Source organism: Aspergillus costaricaensis (genome assembly GCF_003184835.1).
Source record: "Aspergillus costaricaensis CBS 115574 unplaced genomic scaffold BO79scaffold_11, whole genome shotgun sequence".
NCBI classification, from domain to species: domain Eukaryota; kingdom Fungi; phylum Ascomycota; class Eurotiomycetes; order Eurotiales; family Aspergillaceae; genus Aspergillus; species Aspergillus costaricensis.
Window position 1 is genome coordinate 214,737 of NW_020291811.1, and position 27,145 is coordinate 241,881.

Consider the following 27,145-nt stretch of genomic DNA (forward strand, 5'->3'; position numbering starts at 1 on the left):
TTAGGTGCTGACGATGGCTTTTAAGCTCGGATGATTCCATGAAACAGCCTGGAAATGGAGTTATTCAAAATCCAGCAATAATACCCAAATAACACAAAAGAACCGAAAGCACACCCCAAATGCGACAGCCCTCGATGTAGACGCGGCTCACTCATCAGGTAACGCCCATATAGATAACAGTAATTTGGTCGCCCCAGACGGAATCGCTGAGTGCTCAGGTCGAACAGGACATACAGGGCGACAGCAAGTCATGATTATGGAGGAAATCCGAATAAAAGCTATTCCTAATTCAATGTGCCTTTTGGCCCAGTGATAATACGACATGGGCTTGTCTTCGACTAAAGCATTATGATCGGGAACTCGATTAAGCCAAATACTCGGGATTTTTCCCCTCTCGATCCGACGGCCGGATCACCCTTATGACCCGCTGGAACGCTGTCTTCTTCGTCATATCTAGTTATACCTAAACTTCTCCATGTCCACTGTCAATGTTCACGATGGATCAAAGTTGGAAAATAAGACATGGCGACCTTCCGGCATTACATCGGTCACGCTGATTATCAGGTTTAGCGCAAAAAAACACTTCCATGGTTTGGGCTGTGAGTATAATAAATGGCGTACCGATGCTTCTTATTGACCCTCCTTATCTACGTACTGTCTGAAGGAGAATATATCTGCCTGCTTCACCCCTTGCTCCGGTACCCGTTCTTAGTTACTGGTCAGAGTGCTACCCAATTATCCCCAGGGAGACACTGGATCAAAGAGAAAGAACAGCTTCTATATCTGACTGGCATCGAATAACTTGTACTTCGGTACGGCTGAGTTCATTACTGGTTGGGCTATGCGAAAATAATCTGGCCCACTTTGTGATTGGGTCATGTTTCCAGCTACGAAACGTGGATCCCTGGCCGCCGCATGCCATTAATTGATTGGACACCAGGATAATATCCTCAACATCGTCCTCAGACTTGGATTGCAAACATGTTCCAACCACCCCATGGCCTCCCTGTATGGGTCACTTAGACCAATGCCGACTTCTACCCATCTCAGGAGATTGGGGTACGCTGTCTGACGTCCTCAGTCGGGAGAGCAGCAATTTTGCATACGCAGCAGCAACTGCAGCAGCATATTTCTGCCAGGTTTTGTTCTTGTGAGAATCGGCATAGTCACAGATCCCCCGGATGACTAAACTGGGGAAGCTGTTTACGATCCCAGCGCCTTCCATCTCAAAGCACAGTACATTGTACTCACGGCCTAATTTATCACGCTTTTCGGCCGATCTGATGAGTTTGTTTCCAGATGCAATTAAGCCATAGTGTACTGTCGGACAAGCGGACGATCGTGGTGCTCGTCGGACCTCACACAATGGGTTGCACAGGCCACAGGATTCGTCACCGCCTCTATGGACGTACGAAGATGCGAACAATCTATCGTTGATGGCGCCGGGGTACTTATACTGAGGCTGGCTCTCCTCAATTTGCTGAATATATTCTTGGAGTGTAGTAGAACCCCCTGGGTCTGACTCCAGCTCACTTATCAGGCCCATCAGGTGAGCTGGAGGAGGACTCAGGCAAGCATTCAGCTCAGATGCTCCATATTCGAGGCATTTAATCATATCGTACGGCAGGACGCCGGGATATTTGCCGCTTGCCTTGCTGACAACAATGTCACCTAAGCGAATGTGATTCTTCTCGGAAGGCACACCAGCTCCTATACCAACCAGAAGGCAGAATCTCAAGGCTGGGAAACTGCGCTTCATATGGGTTGCAACAATTGCAGCAGGGTTCGTACCGTAGGTGCCTAAGGGGAGGCAAGCAGCAACAACGTTATGCTTCGCCATGCATCCCAGCGCGTAGTAGTTGTCATCGTTTTTGGAAATAGGCAGATTCTCATGCGTTTCGTCAAACAGTGCACGTACTGCCATGAGCTCAATGTGGAGGGCGCATATAATGCCCAACTTGTAGTCGTCCGCAAAGCGACTATTTCTGGTGTCAACCTCTTGCCTCTCCGCCAAGGAGAAGTTATTCCTTTCACCAGAGATCGTACACGTCTGTTTCAGGCACTCTTCCACATCCCGTTGAGAAAAATCAGGTGCTGAAACTTCACTGTTCTTGGATGCTGTTGAATCAATATTCGTCCCAAATCTACTATCTTCAGAACTAGAGTAGGTTTGGTAGTCATTGCTGATCAGATTCGATGTTCTTGCGGGAGGCCCAAAGTTGCCCCAGTACCATTGGTCCCTGCTGCTCTGGCCGAATATAACCGCACCTGTAGGTTCCGGGCGCACGGGAGCATGTCTGGGTAGATTGTGCCGCATGATTGAAGGGAGAAGAACTTGAACAAAATCAGAGTGCTTGGGGTTTTCAGGGTTAGGCTGGATGCCACATGAGCAATGACTGAACTTCTCGATGGTTACCGACCAGAATGTGTCGTGACAAAGTCGCATTGGTCGGGAATCATAGTCCCCATGCTGCTCCATTATCTTGTACAAGTCTGCAACTGCAGCACCAAGATACGATTTTCCATGTGGCAGTTTTGCCCATGAAGGGCAATATGCGTTAGCAGGCCGAATAATCTCACCGAAACCTCTGCCAAATAGGATGACCGCGTGTATGGAACGACTGAAGTCGACCCAGGACCGGCCCTCATCATCCAGGAATGCTCGCCGTGGATAGATGGGATCTCGCTCTAGAGCCAAATCGGTGAAATCCCAACCATCCAATGCTGACCTCGGCTGGTTATAAGTGCTACCATCTAGACCGATCGCTTTCACCTGGTAAGTGATGGCTCTTTCCAGGTAATCATATAAGTCCTCTATAAGATCTTTGAGAGTGTGGTTATCATCTCCCGGATAGACCGGCAGTCCAAGACGTGATTGACTCAAGAGCACATTAAAGGCCGAATCGGATCGGTGCGAAAGAGATGTTTTCGAAGTCCCGTCATTAGATAGACACAATAGGCTTGTGTCGCCGAGGTCGTCTTGCCTTAGAGATGCGTGAACAAGGTGAAGCAGGACAGTAGCTCCATTAACAAGCCAACCCCGCTTCTCTGTGATCTCCCAGAGAATTGTATATTTCTCCGAAATCCATCTTATCTTCTTAACGTATGAGTTGCGCGGGAGCCGGGCGTCCTTACGACCAATCACAAAAACTGAACTCGCAGTGATTCCATATGAGGCAGAGAGCGATGCATTACTCATAATACAGTCTCCTGAGGGACGAGGAAGCCTCGAGTTCTTGATGTGATAGCTAGCATCAGCTTCGCCTAAGATTGCCAGTCAGCATGGGCAGCCGTATCATAGATGATAACGTTGTCGACCTACCCGCATATATCCGCGCAGCCGGACACCACCCCAAGAAATGTCGCGCTTTCTCCAGTTGTTGAATTTTGAGCTCGAGAAGGGGTAGCTGCTCACTCTCAAGATAAGATATATGCTCCCCATCCTTCTGGTACAGAAGATGCCAAGTGACTGCATTTTGGCCGCATTTGGCAGGGACCAGCATAATCGAAAAGCCCTTCAGAACAAGTCTCCCATCAAAGATCGTGATCTTGCGCGTTCCTGTGAGTGCTGCCATCATTCCCAGGGAAATTTCAAGGCCTTTAGGATGCTCTTCCAACCTCCGTCGTATCGGGAACCCTTCTACGACAACTGGTGTGCCGAACAATTTATGCCAGCAATCACCAATCCCAACCTCCGGGCGGTCTGGTTCAGCACACACTTCAACGCCAATATCAAATAGATATCTGGCCGTCATGCACTCCTTACCCCTCTGGTGGTCAACCCTCACGAAACGGACGAAGGGCTTGTTGTAGGCGACGGTGCCTGGACTGAATGGAGACGACCGTAGCGCGGATGCAAGCCATGCAATCTGCTCGCCAATCTCTGCAAGAATGGGGGCGGTGCCTCGCGCATCGACCCAGATATCAAAAGTTGATGGCTGGCTTATGGATGGACGGCTTGAAAAGGCGAGTTTAGTGCCATCAGGTAAGATATCTGGCTGATATATGAGTCCCAGAGCAAGATTCTATTGCACCGCACTTACCGGAGGCCTTCTTCTCTTTAGACACAAGGGCTTTCATCAGTTTCATCACACTAGATCCTGTTGACGGCCAAGCTTGACGTAAGTACTCTGCGCAAGTCATTGCCTGCGCCGACATGGCAGAGCCGGTCAACGTTATGACATTTCCGATCGCCTCCTGTGGACTGTCTTCATATTGTTCGTCTAACAAGAACTTGAGAGGATCCCACCGGATCTTGAAGCTGACATCGAAAATCTTTGCCGTCTTTTGTCTGCTGGTGTGTGGTGACCCTGGTAGCGATACCAGTATCGTTTTTCGAATTTCTCCCATTATGTCTGGCTCAGAGGGACCGAAAAGGCACTCTCGACGAATATTGTTCAATAGTGAAGTGTATGCAGGTGTCCTTCTGATAATTGCCCTATACAACTCGGGCCCAGGCATCTGATCCGCTCCAGCTTCGTGGTCCTCCACAGATTGCATAACATCCTGCTCTCTTTGATCGATGCTTACCGCTTCAAGTGGTGCTGAATCAGGCTCCAGATTGACATCTCTTTCATCCCAGAAAATCATGATATCATCCAGAGTCATTGCTGCCAGGTCACGGTAAGCTTGCTCCTCCGAGTAAGTGGTCCAGCGCTCCCGAAATGTGGAAGCTATATCCCTAACCAAGTATTAGCGAGGGTGTCCTACCTAGCATGCGGTCTAGTCTATTTTACCATCGGTGCCCGTGGATAAAATCTATCACATCCGTGTAGGCATGGATGGACGGGACCTTACTTAAAGAAAGGGCAAACGTTTCCATGAGGTGTGGAAGTACTTTATAAATGTGCTCAACCACATCACTGTCCAGCTTATAAGGCCAAACGGCGTGTATTACTTCATTCGCAAAGTCGTCCCAGTAATCTTGTGGTATTCGGGAGACAGCAGAGTGGACACCTTGCGATTTGTCTTCCTGGGGGCCCATGTCATTACACTCAGTGTGGAGTCGTCTCTTTTGGAGCAACGCCGCGTTGTCCAAATTGAGTTCGAAAGGCTGCCTCGACCGCCTGCCGATACTCTGTTTCGCTGCCGCAGCGACTTTGGCACTGTGTTGGCCGTGGCCTTGCTGCTGCTGGGGCTGGTGTGCTCTCCGTGCCTGAGCTGCATGGCTGGAAGCGCCCAGATTCAAGGACCGCAATTTTACTTCCATCGCCGCAACCTCCTTCGACTGTTTCTGGAGCTTGGACGGAGGATACTCGTCATGGTCAATCGGTTGGTACGTAATCTCGCCCTCGTACCCGTCATCGTAATCTTCGTTGAGCGGATTGAGGAGCGATTGGAATCGACCGGTGTGGTTCGTTCCAGGGTAATTCCGGTGATTCTTGCGCCACTTGTTTTCTTCTTCCTGACGATGGACGGCGTAGCCCACGTCGAAGACCTCGCGGAGGTTAATTGCTCCGGGGGAGCGGAAGTCCATCGGACGGTCCAGACCCGCTGAGGGCTGATCGGATAGACGAGCGCTGGCGGGGGTGTAGGGGGGCTGGTCGGCCGCGGAGGCATCTAGAGGCTGCTTCTGCGCGTGGCGGGAGGACAATGGTGTCGCAAGTGGGGGAGTGTCCGTGGCCGCCTCAGTCGCTTCATCGGTCTTGCGGATCCAGGGGTGTGCCAGGAACTCTTTTATTGAATATCGCTGGTCGGGGTCGATTGTCAAGAGGTGAGAGATCAAGTCCTGAGCGGACTTAGAGATATTATCCCACCATGGTGATATGAAGGTGTATTGCCCGCGAGCCACTTTCTCAGTTAATACCTGGATACTCTCATCATAGAAGGGGGGAAAGCCGCAGAGAAGAGTATAAAGAATACAGCCAAGCGCCCATATATCAACTTTCTTTAAGTAATACTCGTCCTTGACAATCTCAGGTGCTGTATAACTGACTATTCTGTATGGTATCATAGTCTGACTATCCCTGATAACTTTGGATTGACTAAAATCAGTAATTTTAATCACACCAATGCCACCAGCACCTTTTCCGGGGATAAATTCGCCTTCGTCAACCTTGTCTTCGTCTCCCTGACGTGGCTTGGGATTTTCACTTGGAATAAAAGGAATTGGATAGAAGAGTAAATTCTCTGGTTTAATGTCTCTGCCGAGGGGTCAGTGCACACATGATGGTGAAACAGAGGGCGAAGGATCTTACTGATGGATAACACCAGCGGTTTCATGGAGATACTCGATCGCTTTAGCGACCTGAAGAATGACATGACGACTGAGGTCTTCACTGAAGTAGGTTAATCGGATAATTTGATGGAATAGCTCGCCACCAGGGCAGAGTTCCAGCACGATGTAGTAGTATTGGCGGGATTCAGAGAAATCTATCAGCTTGACGATATTTGGATGGTCTACTTGTCGCATGATCTGGACCTCTTTGAGAATATTGGCGCGCTGTGAACATGGTCAGTTATTGGACACTAGGTCGGTGGCGTATGAGGGATAACACTGCAGTATCAGGGTAAGTAACGATGGGCAAGGACAGGCAGAATTAGAATATTGGTATAGGATAGGAAATCTTTGACCAAGTGAGGTGGTTCAAATAATGACGAGCGGTTAGTAGCAGAATGGTTTAGAGTAGACACGAACGGGAACGAATAACAACTAAGGAGAAGATAAACTCAGTGAAGATAGCCGACCTACCTGATTACTGTTCATTTCTAATTTGCGAACGACCTTAATGGCTACCTCGTCATACTCCCTGGTGGTGTCCTTGGCCCGGTAAACGCTGCAGAAAGCGCCATCGCCCATCTTGTCCAGCAAGACCCAGCGTTCCAGGCCGGGATATCTGGGCATCATCGACGAGATGCTTATTTCCTCGGCGCCGATCTGTTCGATCTCGAGCTCGCAGGCCCGCCGGGTCTGACCCTCGGGCGATTTAGTCGAAGGTTGAGCTGGCACATTGTCCATCTTGGTGTTAATGACATCCAGATGGCCCGCCTCGGGAGGGTATGAGCCTTGAGGTGGTTGATTCTGTTGTTCAGCGTGAATGGCGGAGACGTTGGTGGTGGGTTCCGCATGGGGGGTCACCAGGCGGGCTTGTTTGCCATGACGTATGAACTTTTTAAGATTTTGGAGGGTACTCATGGTGTAGACGAATAATCGTGGAAGGGAAAGGGGAACGAAAAAGGGACAAAAAGGGACGAAAAAGTGTGGTAGATGAGGACAGGAGGGAGTCAAAGAAAAGAAAGGAACAGGCAATAACGGAATCGTAAAGAAAGGAGTTTGTGGGTGCACGCATGAGAAGGAAGGGGTGGGCGTGGGAAGACACGACAGAAGAGACAATTAAAGTAATATTAGAGATAAATGGATACGCTGATGAAGATGACGTGGAGCCACTAGTTATTTCCTTTCTTTTTACTGTTTTCCTCTCCACTTTCTCCGTTTTTCTCCGTTTGTCGGTATTTCTAACCCCGCCAAGTCAAATACATCTGAAAAACAGAAGTACGAAAGAAAAGGAAGAAATAAAAAGGCGATTGAAAACCGCAGAGACCGCAGAGAGCTAGAGAACGCGACAGCGACAGTGGAATGAACCAGGGGAAGAAGGGATAATTTAGTACGATTGAAACGAAGATGTTAATGAATGAATGAAGAATCGAGTGATTGATTGATTGGGATGGATCAGGGCGCCCAGAGATGATGAGGGGTGTAGCAAATAAAGGACGGCGAGGCACCAGCATGGTGCGGACAGTGACGGAATAGGCGACGTTCAGATAAATTACCAGCCGTATCACTCGTGATGTAAGTTATCTGCGCTTGTACTCGGATATATGGAAGTACATTGACAGGGAGAGGAACCCAGATGCAATGGGGGTAGGATGCAGTCTAAGCCTCAACCTTGATTGCGACTTGCAGGTCATGTGCTTACACCAGTAGTAGTGGTGGCAGTAGTAGGATTCATTTACACTGACCCCTCGCCGAAGCGATATGCAGTATACAACATATATCTAAGTATGTACGCCTGAGATGACCCACTTCCTGACAGGAATTTAGAACCTCGTCACGGCCTCTCATGGCCCAATGCCGCTCCCGTTGTTAGGCTGCTCTGATGGGCGTACGGCCTGAACCATCTTCGCCCCCGGCACGATGTCTGGTACACTTTTCTCACCTTCAGTTTGAGCCTCCCAGCAGGCTCGGTTGGTCGATCAGCGCGTTTCCCACTTCCTTCCTCAATTTCATACTCAGTTTACCGAGTCCGCCGAGGCTGGTTGGTCGGTTTCAGTCATCACGACTCTGTGTACCTATCTGGTTCCTGCGTTCCGCATGCTTCCCGTGATCCGACGGCCATATATCAGCGGTGATGGGCATGACCAGTACCAAAGACCCTCGTGCAGGACTCGAACGTCTCTGCGGTGAAACCGACCGGAAGGCCCTCAGCTCCCCTGCAACCACGGTCGGCTGTGCCAGGGACCAGACGCGTAGCCTTCATTGGCTAAAGTCGAAGCGCCTGCGGCATTGCCCTCCGCCGCGGGCGTGCCCGACAGGCCAAGAAAATATTATATGTAATTATTATTCTTTTTAATAGGATGATTATTATAACTTAATATATACCAGAGCTAATTAATCCAATGAATTATTTTTATTAAACTATTTGATAGCAAGATATTCTGAATCTCTAAACAATTTTTCTACAATAATCTTTCCTTTTTCAATATATCCGCAGATCCTAGTCTAATGTAACTGCAATATTTATTAGAAAAAATTTTTAATTTTATTATGAATGCTTCCATGTCTAGGGAACTGTATCAAGGTATAATCTTTATATCATTATCTAATTATAGTTATATGATTTTAAAAATTTGAATTTTGACCGTTCTTCTAAGCTATCTAGATAAGAAGGATTAAGTGTTTACTACAACTTCATTATTGACCTACAACGTCGTTCCGACATACATTATATGACCAATGTGCGCCTTCGCCGTAATTGACTTGGCTAGACGATTGTATGATGCCACTCTATGGACACAGCACAGTCGAGAAACACCCTGCACTGACTAGTGCTCCTCGACACCTTGCTTGGGTAATAACTAGGAAAAAATCTCCTTCATCTGCACAGACTGGGGCTTAACAAGGAGTAAGACTCCATTGTATGGGTGTGCCAATACTTGGTACACACGAATGCATATGTCCTTGTGCAATGCATGTCAGAAGAGACATACCATTGGTCCGACTAGAGCAGATGCTATCCTAACTTGGGAACATAATTATGCGGTACTAGACAAGTGGCTAGTGTGTGACGGCGTACAGCTACCAATATAAAGCAGGGAGCAATCCTCGCTGTCCCACCTTGCCTTTGCATCTCTTCAACCCCTTCTGCCTTCAGCAGCAGAATCCTACCAGCCTTGAATTACTTTGTGCTTCCCTCCTCACTATGTTTACCTCTGGGGAGTGCGAAGACCAGACATACGTCCTCTCCCACCGTTCCAAGCAAACAGAGGAACACGAGCGACTGAACCGACAGCACAATCTCATCCAGCAGACCTTTCTCAACAATCAGCTCATACACCCTTCCATCCCTTTGTCAGCACTAAAGGGCGGGGTTGCAGATATCGGCTGCGGAACTGGTATCTGGCTGCGGGAAGTAGCTCAGTCCCTATCTTCTCCAGGCCTTGAAAACGGAACTGGGGCCTTTACATCCCCAACCACAACTCCCCTCCCGTCTCTTGTTGGCTTTGACTTGAACGCAGCCGCATTCCCCGAGACCCCCACTCCGGGAATACAGCTTGTGCAGCACGACTGCACTAAACCTTTTGACCCCCGCTATCATGGGCAATTCAACCTAGTCAATATCCGCGGCCTTGCTTACGCCATCACGGAGGAGAAGCTGTCTCGAGCGCTGGAAAATGCATTGCTACTCCTGAGTAAGTTGTTACTCCCTGCCCAGTTACCAGCTTGGTATACTTCGCCTGATTTAAATCTTATTTGTCTGTTGTACAGAGCCAGGAGGCTATCTCCAGTGGACAGAAAGCGAAGCCCGACTTTTCAAACTGTTCCCAGAAGCACCCAACATGCTCAAAGCACTGGAGATCATTGATCTGGAGAGACGGGCTCGTGATCTAGTACCTTAGTGAGTATTTACCCAACCACTGTCTTTCTTATTTCTGTTGTCACTTGATCACATCGGCTGATCTGTGTCCTTCTTCGTTTTTCTTCAGCCTGCCGCATTTTATGCTCCAAAGAATTCTCTCACTCAAAAGTTCCAATGGAGAAGATGCTCTAAATATTCTTCATTTCAATCTACGTCCCGGAGGGTTCTGTCAGGAGGATGGGGATCCAGAGGTGTCCCTCGACTTTTCAGACCATCTCACAGATTCTGTCAACCTTTTCCTGCACTCTGCGCTCATGAGAATGGAACAGCAACAGTCTCAGAATGGAACTGCAGTTGAGAACGGTAATACTGGGGAGACGGAACTGGATGAACTGCGTAAATTGAAGACTTCTGTTAGTGAGACTATCGAGGCTAAACGTGTCAGAATGGGTGGGATCTTTCCTCATCTTGTGGCGCAAAAGAAATAACCTGGCTGTGTTGGAGATTTATCTGAATTTGTGAAATGCCTTTCGCACCTGAATATCCTCTAGAACATGCTCGCTTGTTGGATGTATTGGTTATTGAGTTTGTGGGAGGTATATTGACAAAACTTGAATTCGAAATAATACGCGCCGTGACTTGTGCCCCTTACTGCTTGCTGGGCGGGCGGTTTGTAGTCCTCAAACTCTGGGTTACGATTTGTAGCAGATAGTAGTCTGTGTAACTTTCAAGTATCTACGGTGGACTAGGCATCTCCTTTGCTCCAGGAAGGCGCTCAATGCCATGTTCGGGTGTTGTATAGAGCTGATGCTGCCCGACCCATTGCTTCACTGCGCGGAAATCGCGACATTTATGGTGCCTGCAAATGCCACTGAATGTTAGCCTTGTACCTGCATATTTCCACTCTTTCGGGAACGCTGTATGTGTTGGAGGGTTGGTGGGCCAAAAGAGGGGCGGGAAGGGAAGACGTTTCTTACACATTGAAGTCTGGAAATGGGTCCTTATGCCCCTTCACCCACACATATGTCAGGATACCAACGTCTGCATCACACATCAACTATTTGACAAGTAACAAAAATTAGCCATTTCTGCCTTCGAGTGATAATGATGGCTATGCTACACAGGACACCCTTCTGGCTTACCTTTTGTCGTAAGATATCAATGCAATGATCTATTTTTAGGTATTTGTCAGAATTTGTTCAATTATTCATGTGCTTGGACTTCTTCCAAGTCCTGACTTACCAAGATGGTGCCGTAGGATCTGCGGGCTATCCTCCCACGGACCCGGCTTGTCCCTGTAATAATCCTCGTAACTCGCTTGGCGGAGCATATTCAGACAATGTAGCTGATGCAGAACTTCCACTGAGCCCATGTAGCCGCCACCGAGCTCGTCAGCCAAACCAACAGAGTACTCGGACGCATTGATGTGCTGAAGTGTTTGCTCATCAACGTTGATGACACCGCCTATTTTGGACAGACTGTAAGCCTCGTGTTCATTCTATCTGGGTCCATTCGGGATAAATCACCTGAAGCATAAGTTATATCATCCCAGGCGGCATCAATAGCAGGACTTGGTGGACCCTTGAAAGCATTGGGCTTTGCAAAGCTGCCGTCGAACTTTTCAATATGACCTGTGTTCTCGAGGGCCTCTAAGGCTGGAGAATCGATGGGCAGGTAGTCATCGCATTGACAAGCGGCAGCTGTTTTTCGATGACGAGCTATTGTTGACCAAAGATAGATAGAAGCTATAAACAGGAATAAAGTCCACAAAGATAGAATCAGAGTCCCATTTGGGTGATACCGGCACCATCGTGACCTTCTCGCCCCAGGACTTCGACTGTCTTTGAGGAAGTTTTCCTCATCGAAACTTGATATGAGGCGTTCTTCGCTCTGCCTATCATCCAGCCTGGCTCCGGCCATGACGATATCAAGGATTGATGAATGGCTGTGTGGGGTGGAGGTAGGAAGGAGTAGGAAGATGCAAAATGCAGAGAATGTTGATGGAGGGAGAAGGCAGAGCACCGGAGGGGATAACTCGGCACAAAATGTTCCGTAGATTACAAACGAAATTGTGGGAGATTGCCTTGGAGAGAAGGCAATGCAGAAGTAACAGCGAGGTGGAGGGGGGGCATCCACAAACTAGCCAAGACTGTGATTCTCCTCGGAGCGAGCTTGACCTTCATCCGCCCTACCCTTCCACACTCACATCAATGCACCTCATCATTGACCTGGGCATCACCATTGGGGGCCAAATGGTGCCGGTTTCCCGTGCGTCGCAACGACAGAGTGTCCGGAAGTACTTGGCGAGAGTTATTCATGCATGACTGAAATGACTACTCGACGTTTGGTGTGATCATTGGCCTTTGACCAACCGCTCCTGCCGCATCAGCAACAAAGTCAAAGGCCCTATACATCTTCATTTGCGAGACCCTAGAACAGTGAGATTTTAAGTAGATACTACGCTAACCCCGCTTTGGAGTGAATGCGAACACGTCTACGATGGGCTGATGTGAGGATGGATGCATTCGATGCGGCCGCTCACGATTCCCTTGGCCCGGCGCCAACACAAAGGACTCCAGATCCGACAAGGTTAGTATGGAACTGCCTTGGTAAGCAGGCGTACACCAAGAACCCTAGAATATCGCAGAGAGTACGAAAAACATATAAGGTTCGAGGTACAGGTTCGTAGTGTCCCTATGTGCTGGAGGATACAATCAACTTCTCTACCCATCTCTTCCTCTTTTCCCCAAGCTCTTAAAACTCCAAATCAGCAACCCTTTTAGTCTTTGACTTCCCACTTTGTTGCAATATGCGTACTGCGTTGAGCGCACTCGCGGTGCTTCTCACCCTGGCTAGCTCTGCCAGGGCGGCCCCTGTCGCAGCTCCATCCGAAGTTGAGGAGCGTGATGCCTCTGCCGTGCTGAACACGCGGTTCATTACTTATGAGGATGGCATCAATAAGAGAGATGAGGTTGAGGAACGTGATCCCACGGCGGTGCTTAACTCACGGTTCATAACCTATGAGGACGCCATCAACAAGAGAGATGACGTCGAGGAACGTGACGCTTCCGCTGTGCTGAACACCCGGTTCATCACCTACGAAGACGCCATCAGCAAAAGAGATGAAGTGGAAGAGCGTGATCCCTCTGCTGTGCTGAACAGTCGGTTCATTACGTACGAGGATACGTAAGTCCCTCTATCCCCTTCTTGGCACGGTCAATAGGTGTACTGACATGAAATCAGTGCTTAAGCGAGGTAGTAAGCAGGCTTCGCCATCTGGGCTGCAGACACGCAAGCTAAAGCCACTGGTTTGCGCCATAAAGAGGGGTTGCTGTGGAACTTGGCTAGTGTGCGGGGGAAACTGAATCGGTCGATAGTACTTTTAGTTCAGGGTCTATAAACAGATCGATTTGAAGAATTCCCACTACTTAATCTGACACGGTGTCATAGTGCGTAGTCAGACTACCGAATAAGATGAAATCGCCGCTGCACTAGACCCATCATCCTTTCCCCGGAGTAATAAGAAACTAAGAAGAGTGGACTTCCCTCGGGCCGCCTGACAAATGCTGTTCGAGAAAATGCTCCAATTAGTAGCTTTCTTGGCAATTTCTATTGGAGACTCAGAGACACCATGATCCTTCGTGTTTCTCTTCAAGTACCCTAAGCTGAATGGGCTGTGTAATACACTACTAGCTTCGCTGCCTCGAAGGAGTTGTAACCCTGCAACATAGTCCTCCCTCCTCCATCCAACCCCTCCTGACCAGCCTGACAAGGCTATTGTGGTTTCTGCAGCCTTTCACACAGGCCATTGTCACGTATTTGCAGACGAATCCTTCGGCCCCCACCATTAGTATGATTTACCTGATGATGTCGACAGCCATGTTGCAGACGTGGTGTGCCTCTGATCCTGGCGCATGGGGGCTATACAGTCGCTACAGTCAGACGGACGGTAGAAGACAGATAATGGGCTAACTATGCATTTATTCAGCCTGGCTGTCTCCTGCGCCCTCACGCCTCAGCCGAGAGACATGCATTTTCCCCTTCCGGGCTATTATAAGGGAATGGCTTTTGGCTGTCGCGCCTCTGCCATCATCAATGCTTAATCCCCTCTTTCTCCATACCGCTTGTCTGCAAACTGATCCGGCAAGATGTTGTATTATGAAGGTCATGGTATTACCAGTACGGCCAAGGCGATCATTATTGTGACCACAATTTTAGGTGTCCTGGCCATTCTGGCGGTTGCACTCCGTGTCTACGCCCGGATATATTCCAAGCTCTACTTGGGTGCCGATGACTGGACAATTATCCTCGCCCTAGTAAGTCATATCACCATCCCACCCCATCACTCATGATGTTAACATTCAATGTTCGCCACTAGATCCTTTCCTGTGGGATTAGCATTATCATCGACTACACCGATGCTGTTACCGGCATCGGAGACCCTGAGTATCAGCCAACCATGGAGGCGATCATCTTCGCATTGAAGATAAACTTCGCTTGCGAAAATGCTCAAATCGCCACAATGGGAGTCATCAAAGTTTCTTTGCTCTTCTTCTACCGGCGGATCTTCGGCATCTCCCGTCCGTTTGTCATGGCGAGCAATGTGCTCATTGGACTGATTTCCAGCTTCACGTTGGCGATTGTCCTGGCGGTTATCTTTTCAAAATGGCCGGTCTACCTACAATGGGACCCGACCGCCCCCTACGATATTAACGCGTCGGCGATCCTTATCTGCTATGTTGCAGGCAATAGCTTATTCGATCTTCTGACGCTGGCACTTCCAATCGCTGCCGTACAGAAATTGCAGATGGATCAATCAAAGAAGCTATTCATGTCTGTGATCTTTGTCTTGGGAAGCACGTAAGTATTCATGACCTCCCCTGTCAGTTCTCTTGTCAGATTGCTGATTGTCGGGGTGAAATAGCTGCATGGCGGCATCACTTGTTCGATTGTATTATGCCGTCCAGTGGACCAAGGAGCCTGCGACTATCAGTAGCATGTTTGAGGGTATATTTCCCCGGGTTCCATCAAATTCTCAGTTCTTGTCGTCCGCAATATCTGACAGATGTCTGATTCTTTTCTAGTACCCTTCATTTATAACATTCTGTGGGCGCTCCTTGAGCCACCCATCTTCATCGTCGTGGGCTCCATGCTTACCCTGGGACCTCTGCTCCGTAACTGGCGAGGGCCTAAGCAATGGATTCGGCTTCTTAGCAGCAAGAAGGAGGGATCAACCAAGTTCCACGACTCGCGCAACCTCCCCCATTCACATATGCAGTCGGCAAACTCTCATCAGCGTGGGCACGAGAAGAAATTGACACCAAGTACCTCAAGCGAGGTGGAACTATTGGAGGTGTGAAGAGTACTACCGGGTTGGAATAGTCGTGTCAGTCATTATCATCATCCTTAAAATATGTAGTGTTAGTGTATGTTATCAGATCTTGTGGATTGAATTGTAGTCACGTCGACTCAGCCCAAGGTGCTCAGTATTACTGGAGCAACAATCGTCGATCTCATTCGAAGATGGGCTTAGTAGCAATAAACCCCCACTGAAAAAGCAGCAGTCTCAATCGAGAAGAGGAGTGACTGTGCCAGCTATCCCTTCTTCGTAGTCATTTGAGGGAACATACAGGGGTAGTTGCGGACAGTGGGTCATTCGCGTCAGACTACTCGACTGGCTTCGAGCTACCCATTCCCGTTCTAGCAATAGACAGACTCACCCTGGCTGACTCCATTCAACAAACGTGTTTTCATTCCACCCACTGAGCCGATGAACAAAGAACATCTTACAACACTAAAGTAGACTGACTGTAAGCGCCGGCCTTCGGAAGACAAGTAGGGCTCCCCTCGCTTTACAGGCATAAATACTTCTCCCATACCCCCCTCTTCCCAGCACCCGAACTAATCTCCCCTACTACTACTTACTCACCTCAATAACCCCCTTTCCAATCCCTCATATAATTACTTCACTCAACATCATGACCATCCCCACCGACAAAAAGAAGCCCGCCCTCGTCGTCGTACCCGGCGCCTCCCAAAACCCAGCCCATTACGCCCACCTCCTACACCTCCTCCAATCCGCCGGCTACGGAGCCTTCACTGGCCTCCTCCCCAGCATTGGCGCCCAAGGACAGGTCACGGCGGCCGACGACACCGACTACGTGCGCAACCGACTGATCCTCCCTCTCCTGGACGTCGGCAACCAAGATGTGATCCTGATCAGCCACTCGTATAGTGGAATGCCTGCTAGCGCGGCGGCGCGCGGACTCGGACCCGCCGACCGTGCCGCCCAGGGCAAGTCCACTTCTGTGCTTGGCCAGATCTTCATCGCGACCATTCTGCCTCGTGGTGGTGATGGGTTGAGTGTTATTGATTCTTTTGGTGGAAATTTGCCCCCGCATATGTATATGGATGTATGTGCTCCTTCCTTCCTTCCCACTTACCATTTCCAGTATTAACGAGAAACAATGAATGAATTAGAAAGAGCAAAACCTCCTCAAATGCGACGAGCCCAAGCCCCCTCTCTTCTACGACGTTGAACCCACCCTTGCCGACGCGGCTTGCCAGACTTCCCTCAGTCAGGGCTTGACTTCTTTCTCGAGTCCCTGTCCTGAGGCGAGCTGGGGCTCTGAGGCCTTCAAGGATAGAATCGCTTACATCCACACCACTGAGGATCGCGCGGTGCCTTACCCGGCCCAGACGGCTATGGTTCAGGCTACGGGTGCTAAGTGGATTACCAGGGAATTGGCTACGGGTCACAGTGCGCAATTGTCTGCTCCGGAGGAGTTGACGAAGACTATTTTGGAGTTGGTGAAGCAGTGGGAGTAGATAGATATATTTGTGAAAAAACGGGTGTGTATTGAGCTGCTTGCAATGTTGTTTCAGAATGTAAGAGAATTCGCCAAGGTTACTTAATCCAATATATGTGGCTTTAATATTGGGATGTGTTCAATCACATTGGCAGATAAATTGCTTTATTGTTGTTGTCCTCTTGCTTATCCATCCTCCCGCTTCCTACGGGCATAACTTGAAGGAAGGCATGTGCCCCAAATGAGGGGCAGTGGGCCGGTGAAAGGAAGAAGAGGAGGATAGTGGAGGACAACAAGCACAAGACACATAAGAGAGGGAAGAGGGGTGGGTACCCCTGGCTTGGTGTGCTGGCCAGTCGAGAAAGGGAGGGGTGTGGGAAGGAACAGGAGGACAAGGCTGAGGCTCGTTGGCCCTCAACGGGGACAGACAACCCTCAAGCAACTAGACTCCGCGGATAAACTCTTGGAGGAATAGAAACGTAGCTTAGCTCCGACTACTCCGTACTCCGAGTGCTCCGTACCTTTCCCTTCTGTTCGGTTATCTGTCCATCGCCAAGGATGAACTAAGGATGTCCCCGAGCGTCCAATCTAAGTGGGCCTGACAGATTTAGGGCAGGCGGGGGAGGCTGTGGGCGGAAAGGGCCGACGGGGCGAGATTATATCCAGCCAGCCAGCCTAGTATACCAAAATATTACAGACATCTCAATGTCTCCATTATCCTGTGATCAAGTCAATGCAGTCATCAATTAGTATGTACTGAGTATGTTACATCAACTTACCATTGACTGGTAGATTCACAATAGAGGGGAAGTGGCCGTCAAGCGCTAAATTAGGTCAATATACCATGCTGCAGGACACATCCTAACTGGCCAATGAGCCACTAGCTAGTAAGACTAGCTAGTTAGTACCCAGTCTAGGATAAACGAGGAGAGGCTTACATGGTTACATCTTTCTCCCCTCTTCCGATCTACCCGGTTTTAGCGACACATGCATTAGTTTCAAGTAGCGTTGTTGAAGTAAGCATTTCTCTCTGCTGTCGATGGGAGGCCTTTACAGTTAGGGGCATATTGCACGGAACATGTTAGGACCTAATCTCCACGCCTCTCCCTCGTTGATCGTATGGCCTGCCAGTTGTCTATCTAACCCCTCATATTCTGCGAGGTGTCAGAATTTAGTGTAATTAGTCTACCACAACGAGGAGTGGGGAGAAATACGCTAATGTCCGACATAAGCGCTAACTTTTATCGTTGCAGTCGTATCAGTTTCTATTACTATCACTGAAGCTAGAATAATGCTTCGCTAAAGTACATGCACATCAGCGAGAGGTTTGAAGTAAGACGGCGATAAACACCATGACTATCGGGTCAGATCTATTCCTCTTCAGACGCGGACTCTGCATGCGTCGTCTTACTGCATATCTCATCTTATTACTATCCAGTCAGATTAATGTGTATGTCATGGAATCAGCCCAACCCTCGCCCCATTCCTCGAACAAAGCGTCAACCCCAATCCTTCCACCCAGGGTCCAGGGTCCCGACTCTCCAGGCCGCGGAACTCCTGCACCATCCGCACAAGAACATAGCTGACCTCCGTCAAGGCATAGCGCTGACCAATACAGATCCGTGGTCCGCCATTGAACGGCAAATAGCCCCAGCGCGGCTGCAGTTTCCCATCCTCCCAGCGTTCAGGGCGAAATACCTCCGCATCTGGACCGTAGATATCCGGCCGACGATGCATGGCGTAGACGTTGTAGCTGACGATCGTTCCTTTGGAGACGAAGACAGGGGAAAGACCGTCTTTACCTCCGCCCACAGGAAGGACTGTGTCTTTCTCTGCTTCGCGTTCGTTGCGGGGGACGACGGGGTGGAGGCGCAGAGCTATTAGTTCAGGTCAGTGAGATCATACAAAGGAGAGGGATGATGGGGATCCATACATTCATTTACACAGCACTGAACATACTTCAGACCGCGCAGCTCCTCATACGTCGGTGGCCGGTTCTGCAGCGTTTCAACTTCAGCGCGCAGTTTCGCCCAAATAGCTGGGTTCTTCGCCAGCACGAAGAACATATTCCCAAGAAGACTGGCCGTCGTGTCTCGCCCCGCTAGAAGCACATTCATCAACTCGTCCAAAATGCGCTGCTTATCAGAAGTCCGCGACGCCAGCTCATGCGAGAAAATGTACTTCCGCTTCGTCTCCGACGATCCATCTTCTTTCCTCGTCGCAGCCGCATAGACAGCCTCATCAACGAACCTTTGCACAAAGTCCCGACAGATTCGATTACACTCCTCAGCCTTCCGATCACGAAAGATGACACCAAGCGGACCCAGCATTCCCCGCATCGGGATCGCCATCTGAGCATAATGAAACGCCTCCGCGAACCCAGTCTCCGAGTGACCCTCTTTCAGCGCCCCCACCGACTGTCCGAACAGGAACTCTGTCGCGGAGTCAATCGTATACCGGAAGAATAGTTCCTGTAGGTCAACCGTGCTCCCATCCCTCGGAAGCAACGCGAATAGGTCCTGGATCAAATCCTCCAGCAAGCGCAGATCAGTCACTTGCTCACGGGCGAAGCTCGGCCTGATAAGCGCGCGAGAGGTGGCCCAATGATGACCATCCGTATTGAAAATGCCTTCGCCGAGAAGAGGCTTCATTGCCTCGTAGCGGTGCTTGAGACTATAGTCGTTGAAGTTGAGGGACAGGACTGTCTTGATGTTTTCGGGCTCAATGGTGACGATGGCACTACGGCCTAGTTCTTTGACGGTGAATGTGTTGCCGAGTGTGCGGAATAGATTGCAGCCTCGCTCGAGGATACAGTGCTCTTTCCTTGTGCGCATTGTGCCCAGGATGGTGTCGAGGCCTAGGAAGGGGTCTTTGCTGAAGGATCGTGCGACTGGTTTGCAGCCATGCTGGCGGGCGAACTGGCGGCGCTTGAGATAGCGTCGGAAGAATTCGCTGGCAAATACTAGGGCGGCGAGCAGGAGGATGATGAGTTTGGGTTGGAAATCCATGATGGTTATTACGGATTAAGGCAATGAAGCTGGAAAGTGAACGATGATCGCTTTCTGGGTTTTTTATGTATGCTGTTCAGGCAGCAGTGATGAGGTTGAATCACGTGGGTATATATAGAAGGATTGGAGGTGAGAATTTAGCGTGAAGATGAGGAAGAATCAGGCAGCCAGTAATATGTGAGGTCATTATTGAATGAAATTTGATCTGCAAGAGTGAATATGGAATATTGAGTGATGTTAATATCATCATGCAATTGGCACTCTATAGTGATGGCAAAATACCAGGTTTTGATGTTTAGGGGCTAAGTTGTTTCTGTGGCGCTGATTTATATAGCTCCCGCGTCTATTTGAGCTTATGTATCTCTGTCATTCTGTCAAATCCCATTTTTATTATCTAGCCGATGAATACTCCAGACCGCTTGTGTAACAAACGATAACATAAGATCTTTTAAAATGTAGTATATATATTCTACTAGTCTTTGTATGTTTTCTCTCTAACTCAGTAAATGCGAAAGGTGATCGTAGCGGACTGGCTTCGCAAGGGTGATTTTCTGCACTATTTGACAGTTCAAAGAAGCTATTAGCAACAAATAATCTCTCTGCATCAATTGGGGGTTTGACACATCCATGGGTGAGTGAGGCAATCTCGAGCTGAGATGCGGTCAGGCACATATACTGTGATCATTCGATCAATGAGATCCAATGCAGGATCTCCTATGGGATCCCAGTAAGGTGATGGATAATCAAATCTACCCATCTTTATCTGTTGTGCCAGGTTATATGGGTTTTCCGGAGTGTTAAGCTCGTCGGCAAATGGAGGAAATCCGCAGAGACAGATGTACAAAACTACACCCGAAGACCATATGTCTACCTCGAATCCATATCGGCGGTGGGGTGTCTCTACAATTATTTCTGGTGCCACATCTAAGCCAGGTTAGCAATCGCCTCAATGGGTGTCCAGGGACTAAGATACATACAAGTGGGAGTTCCACACAAGGTTGTTGTCAATCCATCAGAAGCTGACTTCGCGCCGATCTTTTTCGCGAGACCAAAGTCACATAACTGGATTGAAAGGTGGTCGTCGCATATCACGATATTTTCGGGTTTAATGTCTCGGTGGACCCATCCAAGTTCATGCTATTTTGTATCAGCTTGGACCAGCGTAGTCTAGCGTCAAAGAACAAGTCTCACCAGAAATATGATGGCAGATAATAACTGAGTGAATATATGCCGTGTTTCACCTTCGCTGAGGTTTCCTCTCGATGTAATAGTGTAAAATAATTCCCCTTTTAACGCGACACTTAAGAGAAGGCGAAAATCATTCCCCTCTAAATTTGCGAATGCATCTATCATCCTCACTAAGTTTGGATGATAGTGCTTCTGGAGCTCGCGTAGCAGTTGAATTTCACCGCCTATCCCCTTGAAATCCTTTGCTCTCAGGGGATTTCCAGGAGTTACACCTTCGAGAACCTTGACTGCGAAAACCATCCCTGTCACTCTGTCAGTGCAGAGGTGTACTGTGGCACTATGGCCCTTCCCAATTTTCTGCGTTATCTTGTAACGCTGATCAAACCCGGTCTTTATGTTATACTGCTCCATCAGCTCTCCCAGCGAAACCTCGTCACTCGGTTCGGTTTCTGTTCCAGAAGCAGTTGACTCTCCCTGCGGTAATTCACGTACGATCTGAGGTAGGCCGCCCATAAGTCGCGAGGATTGCCGCTGTAAAGGTCTCCCAGCAACCGCCTCATAATCAAGTGTCAGGCGCTGTGCTACATGTTGTAATCCTCTCTGGCAAGCTATGGTGAAAGCTCGACGCCCCGCCAAGCCGCGAGGCAAAACAGCACCATGATCGGCAAGGAAGACAGCGATATTCTCCTGTCTACTTCTCAAAGCCATAGTCAAGGCTGTGTCCCCCCATTCCGTCTCTGACATCAGCTCTGCGCCTACTTCGACGAGGATTCGAACGGCGTCAAAACTCTCACAGGACACAGCAAGCATGAGTGCTGTCCAATTGCTGGACGCTTTGTTGTTCACTCCGGCACCTTCACCTATTAGCACACGAATAATCTCTTCATTTCCCTTCCTAGCAGCTCTGTGTAGAGCAGTTTCATTCATGTAGTCTTGAGCATCGACCTCAGCTCCTAGCTCTAGTAATGTACGCACATTTGCGACCTGGCCAAATGTCGCGGCCCGGATAAGGGCAGTCTCTTCATCGGACCCCCTACCTTCAATGTCATGACCGTTTGCAATCATTTGTCGAAGGATAGCTGGAAGGTCATAGACCGCGGCAAGCACGAGAGCTGGGCAGTTCCGAGGAAACTCCTGGCTCCAGTTGGGATAGCGAGCATTTGACAGACTCCACACTTGACTAGTCATCTCAACCGCCACAGGATTAGACCAAAGCCGTTCGAGGTCTGGCAAAAGCTCGCCTGCTTTGATGAGGTTCATCTCTGAGCCCCAATGCTTGGCGGCATACTCAATGAAGGGATACTCTCTCAGACGCTGTGCCATAGCGGTATCACTGGTACAGAAGCCAGTGGAGAAGTTCGGCAACACCAGATACGCCAAGCTAACTTTTGTGAGACTGGTTCGGGCAGTCATCAACTTCGGCGCAAGGGAAATTTCAAAGTATTGTTGGGCGGTGTAGTGGATGACATTGATGGTTTGCGACTCTTTATCAACCGTAATGAGACCCCCACAAGCTGCAGTGAGGACATCTCCGTCCGGGAGGTCGTCGTCTTCAAGAGCCATGTCCTCCAATAGCTCTTGCATGGCATACATATGTTGAAGCTGCATAACTGTGAGATTCTGACGGGCGCAGATAACCCAGAGCAGTACGAGCTCTGCCAGCTCCGCCATCTCGGCGGGCTGGTCCCGGATCCTTTTGAGGGCGTCTGAGTAAGTATCATTCAGAGTTCCTGGAAGAGAGGCCAAAGCCAAGCGCACAGCCTTCCGATTGATTTTCGGGAGAAGCGACTCGAGATGTAGCTTAGCGAGAAGAAACCTAGTATCCACATATTAACGTCGTCAGTCCTCGGTGTAATATATTACTGGTTGCATACATTCCCTGGCACTCCCCTGTGATGGAAACAATGATGTGTCTTCTCAAGTCTGGCTCGGCTCGAAGATGCTTGGATAGGCTCGACAGCGTGGGGAGCCGTGCAATTTCCGAATCCAAGAATAGTTCAATGTCTTCGTCCCGAGCCGAGATTTCTACCTTTTCGATGGAATTGAAATATGCGTCAAAGGTTGTGGAGAAACGTGAGCTACACATAATTTTAACGTTTGAGCCAACGGAACTAATGGTGGATAGAAACCACAAAGCGTCATTCTCACTCTCGCTGTATTCGTCTAGAGCATCGATCACGATGAAGGTCGTTTCATATTCGAGTGTCATTTTGGTGAATATATCGAATAACTCCTTCCAGGTAGGGCGGGTACCAAGTTTCTTATGCGAATTATAAAGCGAGGATATTTCAGATGGCACTGTCCCGCTTTTCGAGTGTCGAAGTACTTGCAGCAGCAAGCTTGAAAGAAGAGCAACAGGGGTCTGTTCGTTTCGGCGTCCATAATTACAATAGATGTACGTACAGAGAGCGTTTTTCGAGGCCAGCTTATGCTCGAGCGTATCAACAACGATAGACCTGATACGATGCATTAGCTGTCAATGCAACATCTGAGGGACGTATTCCAAGCAGATCAAAGAACAAAAATAGATATATATATGAATGAGAATGGAAAAGTGAAATACTTAGTCAATGTACTAACATTAGTCGTGTTTTACCAGCACCAGCTAGCAACCTGAAGTTAGCTTCCCCAGAGTGTAAAAATCACAGTACTTACGTATGCCTGGACACCAAAGCATGTCGATATTTCCTTCAAGCCAGTTGCAAACTTTCTCATGTTTCATAAACCAGCCACCAGTTCCCGCCTGTACGCTCTCCAGGATTGCATCATGTTGCTTACGGAAGGGAAAGGGGCTAAGCCAGAGCAAGATCCTCTCGTTTAGATCTTCCTCATCCTTCAATTGTGTTTGGCTGACCTTCTGCCCGATTTCTGTAAGTTCTCTATGCTACGACTGCACCATTTTTCTGACGTCCTGTAATCAGCACTTTGCCAAATATTGAAGACAAGCCGAGCATCTGTGGGACAGGACACCGTACATCAGGTCATTCTGCAAGACGAGACTGAGACTACCCTTTAGTCGCTCCAAGCAAGCCAGCTTCTCCGTGATATCCTTTTTTGTGAATGGCCATGTCAAAGACAACGATCGTTTACCGAACTTTGATTGCGGGCAGAGCCGTGAGATGATGCCTTGCAGCACACTCTGAACAAGAACGAGGAGACCATCAAGACCCACAAGAGACTCGGTCAATATGGACTTTCCCATGCCTAAAGTTACGGCCGCGTCCTCAGCATCATCAATACGGTCTCTAAGCATTTCGAGCAGGTAGGTGGTGCTTCGTAGCTCATCTCGCAATTGGAGTCGGTCTGCTGCTCCATGTTTGATTTCCCTGAGATAGCGGGTTGTGGTGGCTGCCAGTTCAAGGACGGCTATTACACTTGCGGTGATACTCAGAGGGTCGCTCATAGTGCGGGAACAAGCACTGCCAGGTCAAGTTTCCATCGAATGATATCCTGAAGGTTATATCCCGCCGGCCGAATGATCGGTCGTGAAATTTAAGGCTTGGGAGCGTTAGGCTACGCGAGAGGTTCAGCTGAGTGAGGGGTATTGGGCACTCTTAGCGGCCCAATGCGACGGATGGGTAGCTAGAGCCAGAGATGCTATCAATTCAAACGTGACAAGGAATAAAACAAGCCCTAGAACGGTACTAAAGACCAGCATTCAAAAAATCCACTTTTATATGGGCCGCTTTTGTAGGTTCCACCCGGCTGGGCATGCAGTAGTACTGCTACCATCATACCAAAGATATACTTTCCAATCCAGTGCGGCATTGAACTATGATTCAAGTAAAGTGATCACTATACTTTGATTTATGATCATATGGTTTTGTTGATTGAGACATCTTTCCTGGAAAGAGGCAGTTTAGGTGTGATGGCACTGACAGGGGTCGGGCGGAGATATGTTGGATCGAAATCGAGCTTGATAAGCCAGAGAAGCACACTACAAGTTAGCTGAGAAGACTACGGAGTACTACGGTATCCTTTCCTCTTTTTGATATGTAATACCGTGCTACCTCGTCCAACTCAGCCTTGTGCCACTTGCTGGACGCAGCCGACTGGATTTTGAACCGTGAACAAGCCGTTTCTTTATACCAACAAAATGCGTGTGGGTAGATTGGGAATACACATTCATAATATGGGTTAATTGTGCTCTGTTCCCCTCCATTCCTGAGTTTTCCTTATATGATGGGCCCGATTAGGGCATAAATTAGGAGTATGAGTTGAGTGAGAATCATCTTTCCTGATGAGGAAACATTATTCCTATCCCAGTCCGTCCATTCTTTGACTTTGAATTACGTCGACAGTGATAGCGCTCACCATCAGTGATTTCGCTGCGAATAATTTTATCGCAAGTCTCATAATCAACAGACCCCCGGCAGTCACACTAGACAGTCTGTTTCCGGTATCGCAATCAATAACTACCCTTCTATTCGTAGGATCATATCGGACTCCGGCGGAGCTAACCCTATACCCCTGGCATTTCTATATATGAAAGACTCGCGCAAAGATAAGCAGACAATACTAAGCTTTCCCCCTTGCTCTTGGAACATATTTATAACTGTTTACTGTAGATATATAGCTAGCCATAATATTTTTCCCTCATCACTCCAAGCAACCACCCCCAAATTACCAACTCTACAATGCCCGACATCAACCACCAAACGTACCACACCCGCCTCGAGCAAATCCAGCGCATCGCGCAACACCACTCCCTCCAAATCATCACCATCACCCCAATCGCATACCAAGAGCTCGGCCCCTGTCCCTACAACAACTTCATCTACAAGCTCGAACTATCCCAACCCCCATCAAGCACCTCATTCCACCCCCCAAACACCCACACCACCTCCCCACCAGACGAAACAACAACAACCTACATCCTCCGAATGAGCAACCCCCTAGCAATGGGCATCAACCCACACGCCTCCCGCATCGAGAACGAACTCGCCGCCATGTCTCTCGCCCGTAAGGGACTCGAATCACATCGTCCCGGATTAGGCTCTCTCATTCCCAGAATACATACCTTCTACTCGAAACCTACTCATCCAGATGACCTACCCTGGACACTAATGGAATATAAATCCGGCGTACCACTAGACGAGTTCTTCCCTTCTCAGTCCGAGTCAATCAAGAAATCAATCATCGAGCAAGTCGCAGATATACTCGCTGGACTCCGGAAATGTCCTCTCCCGGAGGGAATCACCTACGGTGGACTCGCTCTATGCTCTACCGACGGCAGAATCATCAGTGCGGAAATGACCACCACGAATGGTGGACCGTGGTTTACTTATGAAGAGCTCCTCAGGGCACGCCTACGGCACGAGCTACACGATGCTGACTCCAGCCCTATCATTCACGGATGGCGAAGCAATGGAAATGGAATCCGAGACCGCCTTGACTCCCTCATCGACAAATTCTCCCTCTCTGGCCTTCTTTCGGACCCTAATACCAGAGTCCTTATCCACGGTGACCTGAGTATTCCTCAACCCCCACAGACCACCCCATCTACCCACCACGGAACTAACAAAGTAACTAACATGATAACCCAGCAATGAACAACATCCTCATCGACCCCACCACATGCAAACTCACAGCCCTCATCGACTTCGACTTCGCCTGTATCGCGCACCCAGCCCACGAGTTCCTCGTCTCGCTTCAGGATCTAGGCGGTAATGTGATGGGTCCTTACGGGGAGGATCCAACAGATGGAAAGCTATCGCAGGCTCTTCTTTCTGGGGACTTTAGTGGTGAGAATGTTCCTGGTGAGCTATGGTGGGTTGGGAAGACGTTTAGTGCTTGTTTGGCGGAACGGGGGGTGGTACGGCCTAGTGATATTAGTGGCATGGGGGTGCTGTGTCAGTGGCGTGGGCTGGAGCAGTGCGTGTGTCCGTTTCATTTGGCTGCGGAGTTTGTTGTGGGGAGGATGAGTGAGGGGGCACGGGCAGGGGCGAGGGAGGGGGCGGAGGGGGAGGTTGTGGAGAGGATTGGGGGGTTAGAAGGGCTTTTATAGTGGGGCTTAGTGGTTTAGGGAGTGTATGGGTGGGGTTGTAGATTCTTTTGAAGTATG

At 49.1% G+C, this 27,145-nt stretch overlaps 9 protein-coding genes across 9 annotated transcripts; 5 read left to right on the top strand and 4 right to left on the bottom strand.

The window, feature by feature from the left end:
* Positions 1 to 1,015: 1,015 nt before the first annotated feature.
* Positions 1,016 to 4,984, bottom strand: BO79DRAFT_144319 (uncharacterized protein; the record flags this gene model as incomplete). Its single annotated transcript, XM_025678375.1, has 4 exons — positions 1,016 to 3,264; positions 3,323 to 3,994; positions 4,044 to 4,681; positions 4,737 to 4,984. The coding sequence occupies 4 exons, from the start codon at positions 4,982 to 4,984 to the stop codon at positions 1,016 to 1,018; spliced, it is 3,807 nt and encodes a 1,268-aa protein (XP_025540966.1).
* A 24-nt stretch (positions 4,985 to 5,008) lies between these two features.
* On the bottom strand, positions 5,009 to 7,135 carry BO79DRAFT_119261 (serine/threonine-protein kinase; the record flags this gene model as incomplete). The annotated part of the gene is made up of 3 exons (XM_025677940.1): positions 5,009 to 6,143; positions 6,198 to 6,442; positions 6,692 to 7,135. Coding segments are annotated over 3 exons (1,824 nt in total), but the record flags the coding sequence as incomplete, so codon positions are not given.
* A 2,284-nt stretch (positions 7,136 to 9,419) lies between these two features.
* Positions 9,420 to 10,564, top strand: BO79DRAFT_192478 (class I SAM-dependent methyltransferase; the record flags this gene model as incomplete). Its single annotated transcript, XM_025680899.1, has 3 exons — positions 9,420 to 9,909; positions 9,986 to 10,115; positions 10,246 to 10,564. 3 exons carry the CDS (start codon positions 9,420 to 9,422, stop codon positions 10,562 to 10,564), a joined length of 939 nt encoding a protein of 312 aa, XP_025540968.1.
* Positions 10,565 to 10,811: 247 nt separating this feature from the next.
* BO79DRAFT_227080 (oxidase ustYa family protein) lies at positions 10,812 to 11,996 on the bottom strand (the record flags this gene model as incomplete). The annotated part of the gene is made up of 5 exons (XM_025683850.1): positions 10,812 to 10,935; positions 11,054 to 11,133; positions 11,219 to 11,247; positions 11,319 to 11,540; positions 11,603 to 11,996. The coding sequence occupies 5 exons, from the start codon at positions 11,994 to 11,996 to the stop codon at positions 10,812 to 10,814; spliced, it is 849 nt and encodes a 282-aa protein (XP_025540969.1).
* A 793-nt stretch (positions 11,997 to 12,789) lies between these two features.
* BO79DRAFT_286595 (uncharacterized protein) lies at positions 12,790 to 13,469 on the top strand. The gene is made up of 2 exons (XM_025688485.1): positions 12,790 to 13,262; positions 13,320 to 13,469. The coding sequence occupies exons 1-2, from the start codon at positions 12,886 to 12,888 to the stop codon at positions 13,324 to 13,326; spliced, it is 384 nt and encodes a 127-aa protein (XP_025540970.1). The 5' UTR covers positions 12,790 to 12,885; the 3' UTR covers positions 13,327 to 13,469.
* A 620-nt stretch (positions 13,470 to 14,089) lies between these two features.
* BO79DRAFT_262702 (uncharacterized protein) lies at positions 14,090 to 15,435 on the top strand (the record flags this gene model as incomplete). Its single annotated transcript, XM_025686610.1, has 4 exons — positions 14,090 to 14,392; positions 14,455 to 14,936; positions 15,001 to 15,083; positions 15,161 to 15,435. The coding sequence occupies exons 1-4, from the start codon at positions 14,225 to 14,227 to the stop codon at positions 15,433 to 15,435; spliced, it is 1,008 nt and encodes a 335-aa protein (XP_025540971.1). The 5' UTR covers positions 14,090 to 14,224.
* A 550-nt stretch (positions 15,436 to 15,985) lies between these two features.
* On the top strand, positions 15,986 to 17,018 carry BO79DRAFT_236820 (alpha/beta hydrolase). Its single transcript, XM_025684625.1, has 2 exons — positions 15,986 to 16,489; positions 16,557 to 17,018. Exons 1-2 carry the CDS (start codon positions 16,055 to 16,057, stop codon positions 16,902 to 16,904), a joined length of 783 nt encoding a protein of 260 aa, XP_025540972.1. The 5' UTR covers positions 15,986 to 16,054; the 3' UTR covers positions 16,905 to 17,018.
* Positions 17,019 to 18,142: 1,124 nt separating this feature from the next.
* On the bottom strand, positions 18,143 to 19,952 carry BO79DRAFT_192482 (cytochrome P450). Its single transcript, XM_025680901.1, has 2 exons — positions 18,819 to 19,952; positions 18,143 to 18,762 (listed from the first exon to the last, which is right to left on the bottom strand). Exons 1-2 carry the CDS (start codon positions 19,891 to 19,893, stop codon positions 18,341 to 18,343), a joined length of 1,497 nt encoding a protein of 498 aa, XP_025540973.1. The 5' UTR covers positions 19,894 to 19,952; the 3' UTR covers positions 18,143 to 18,340.
* A 5,766-nt stretch (positions 19,953 to 25,718) lies between these two features.
* BO79DRAFT_262719 (phosphotransferase family protein) lies at positions 25,719 to 27,088 on the top strand (the record flags this gene model as incomplete). Its single annotated transcript, XM_025686611.1, has 2 exons — positions 25,719 to 26,553; positions 26,628 to 27,088. 2 exons carry the CDS (start codon positions 25,719 to 25,721, stop codon positions 27,086 to 27,088), a joined length of 1,296 nt encoding a protein of 431 aa, XP_025540974.1.
* Positions 27,089 to 27,145: the final 57 nt, after the last annotated feature.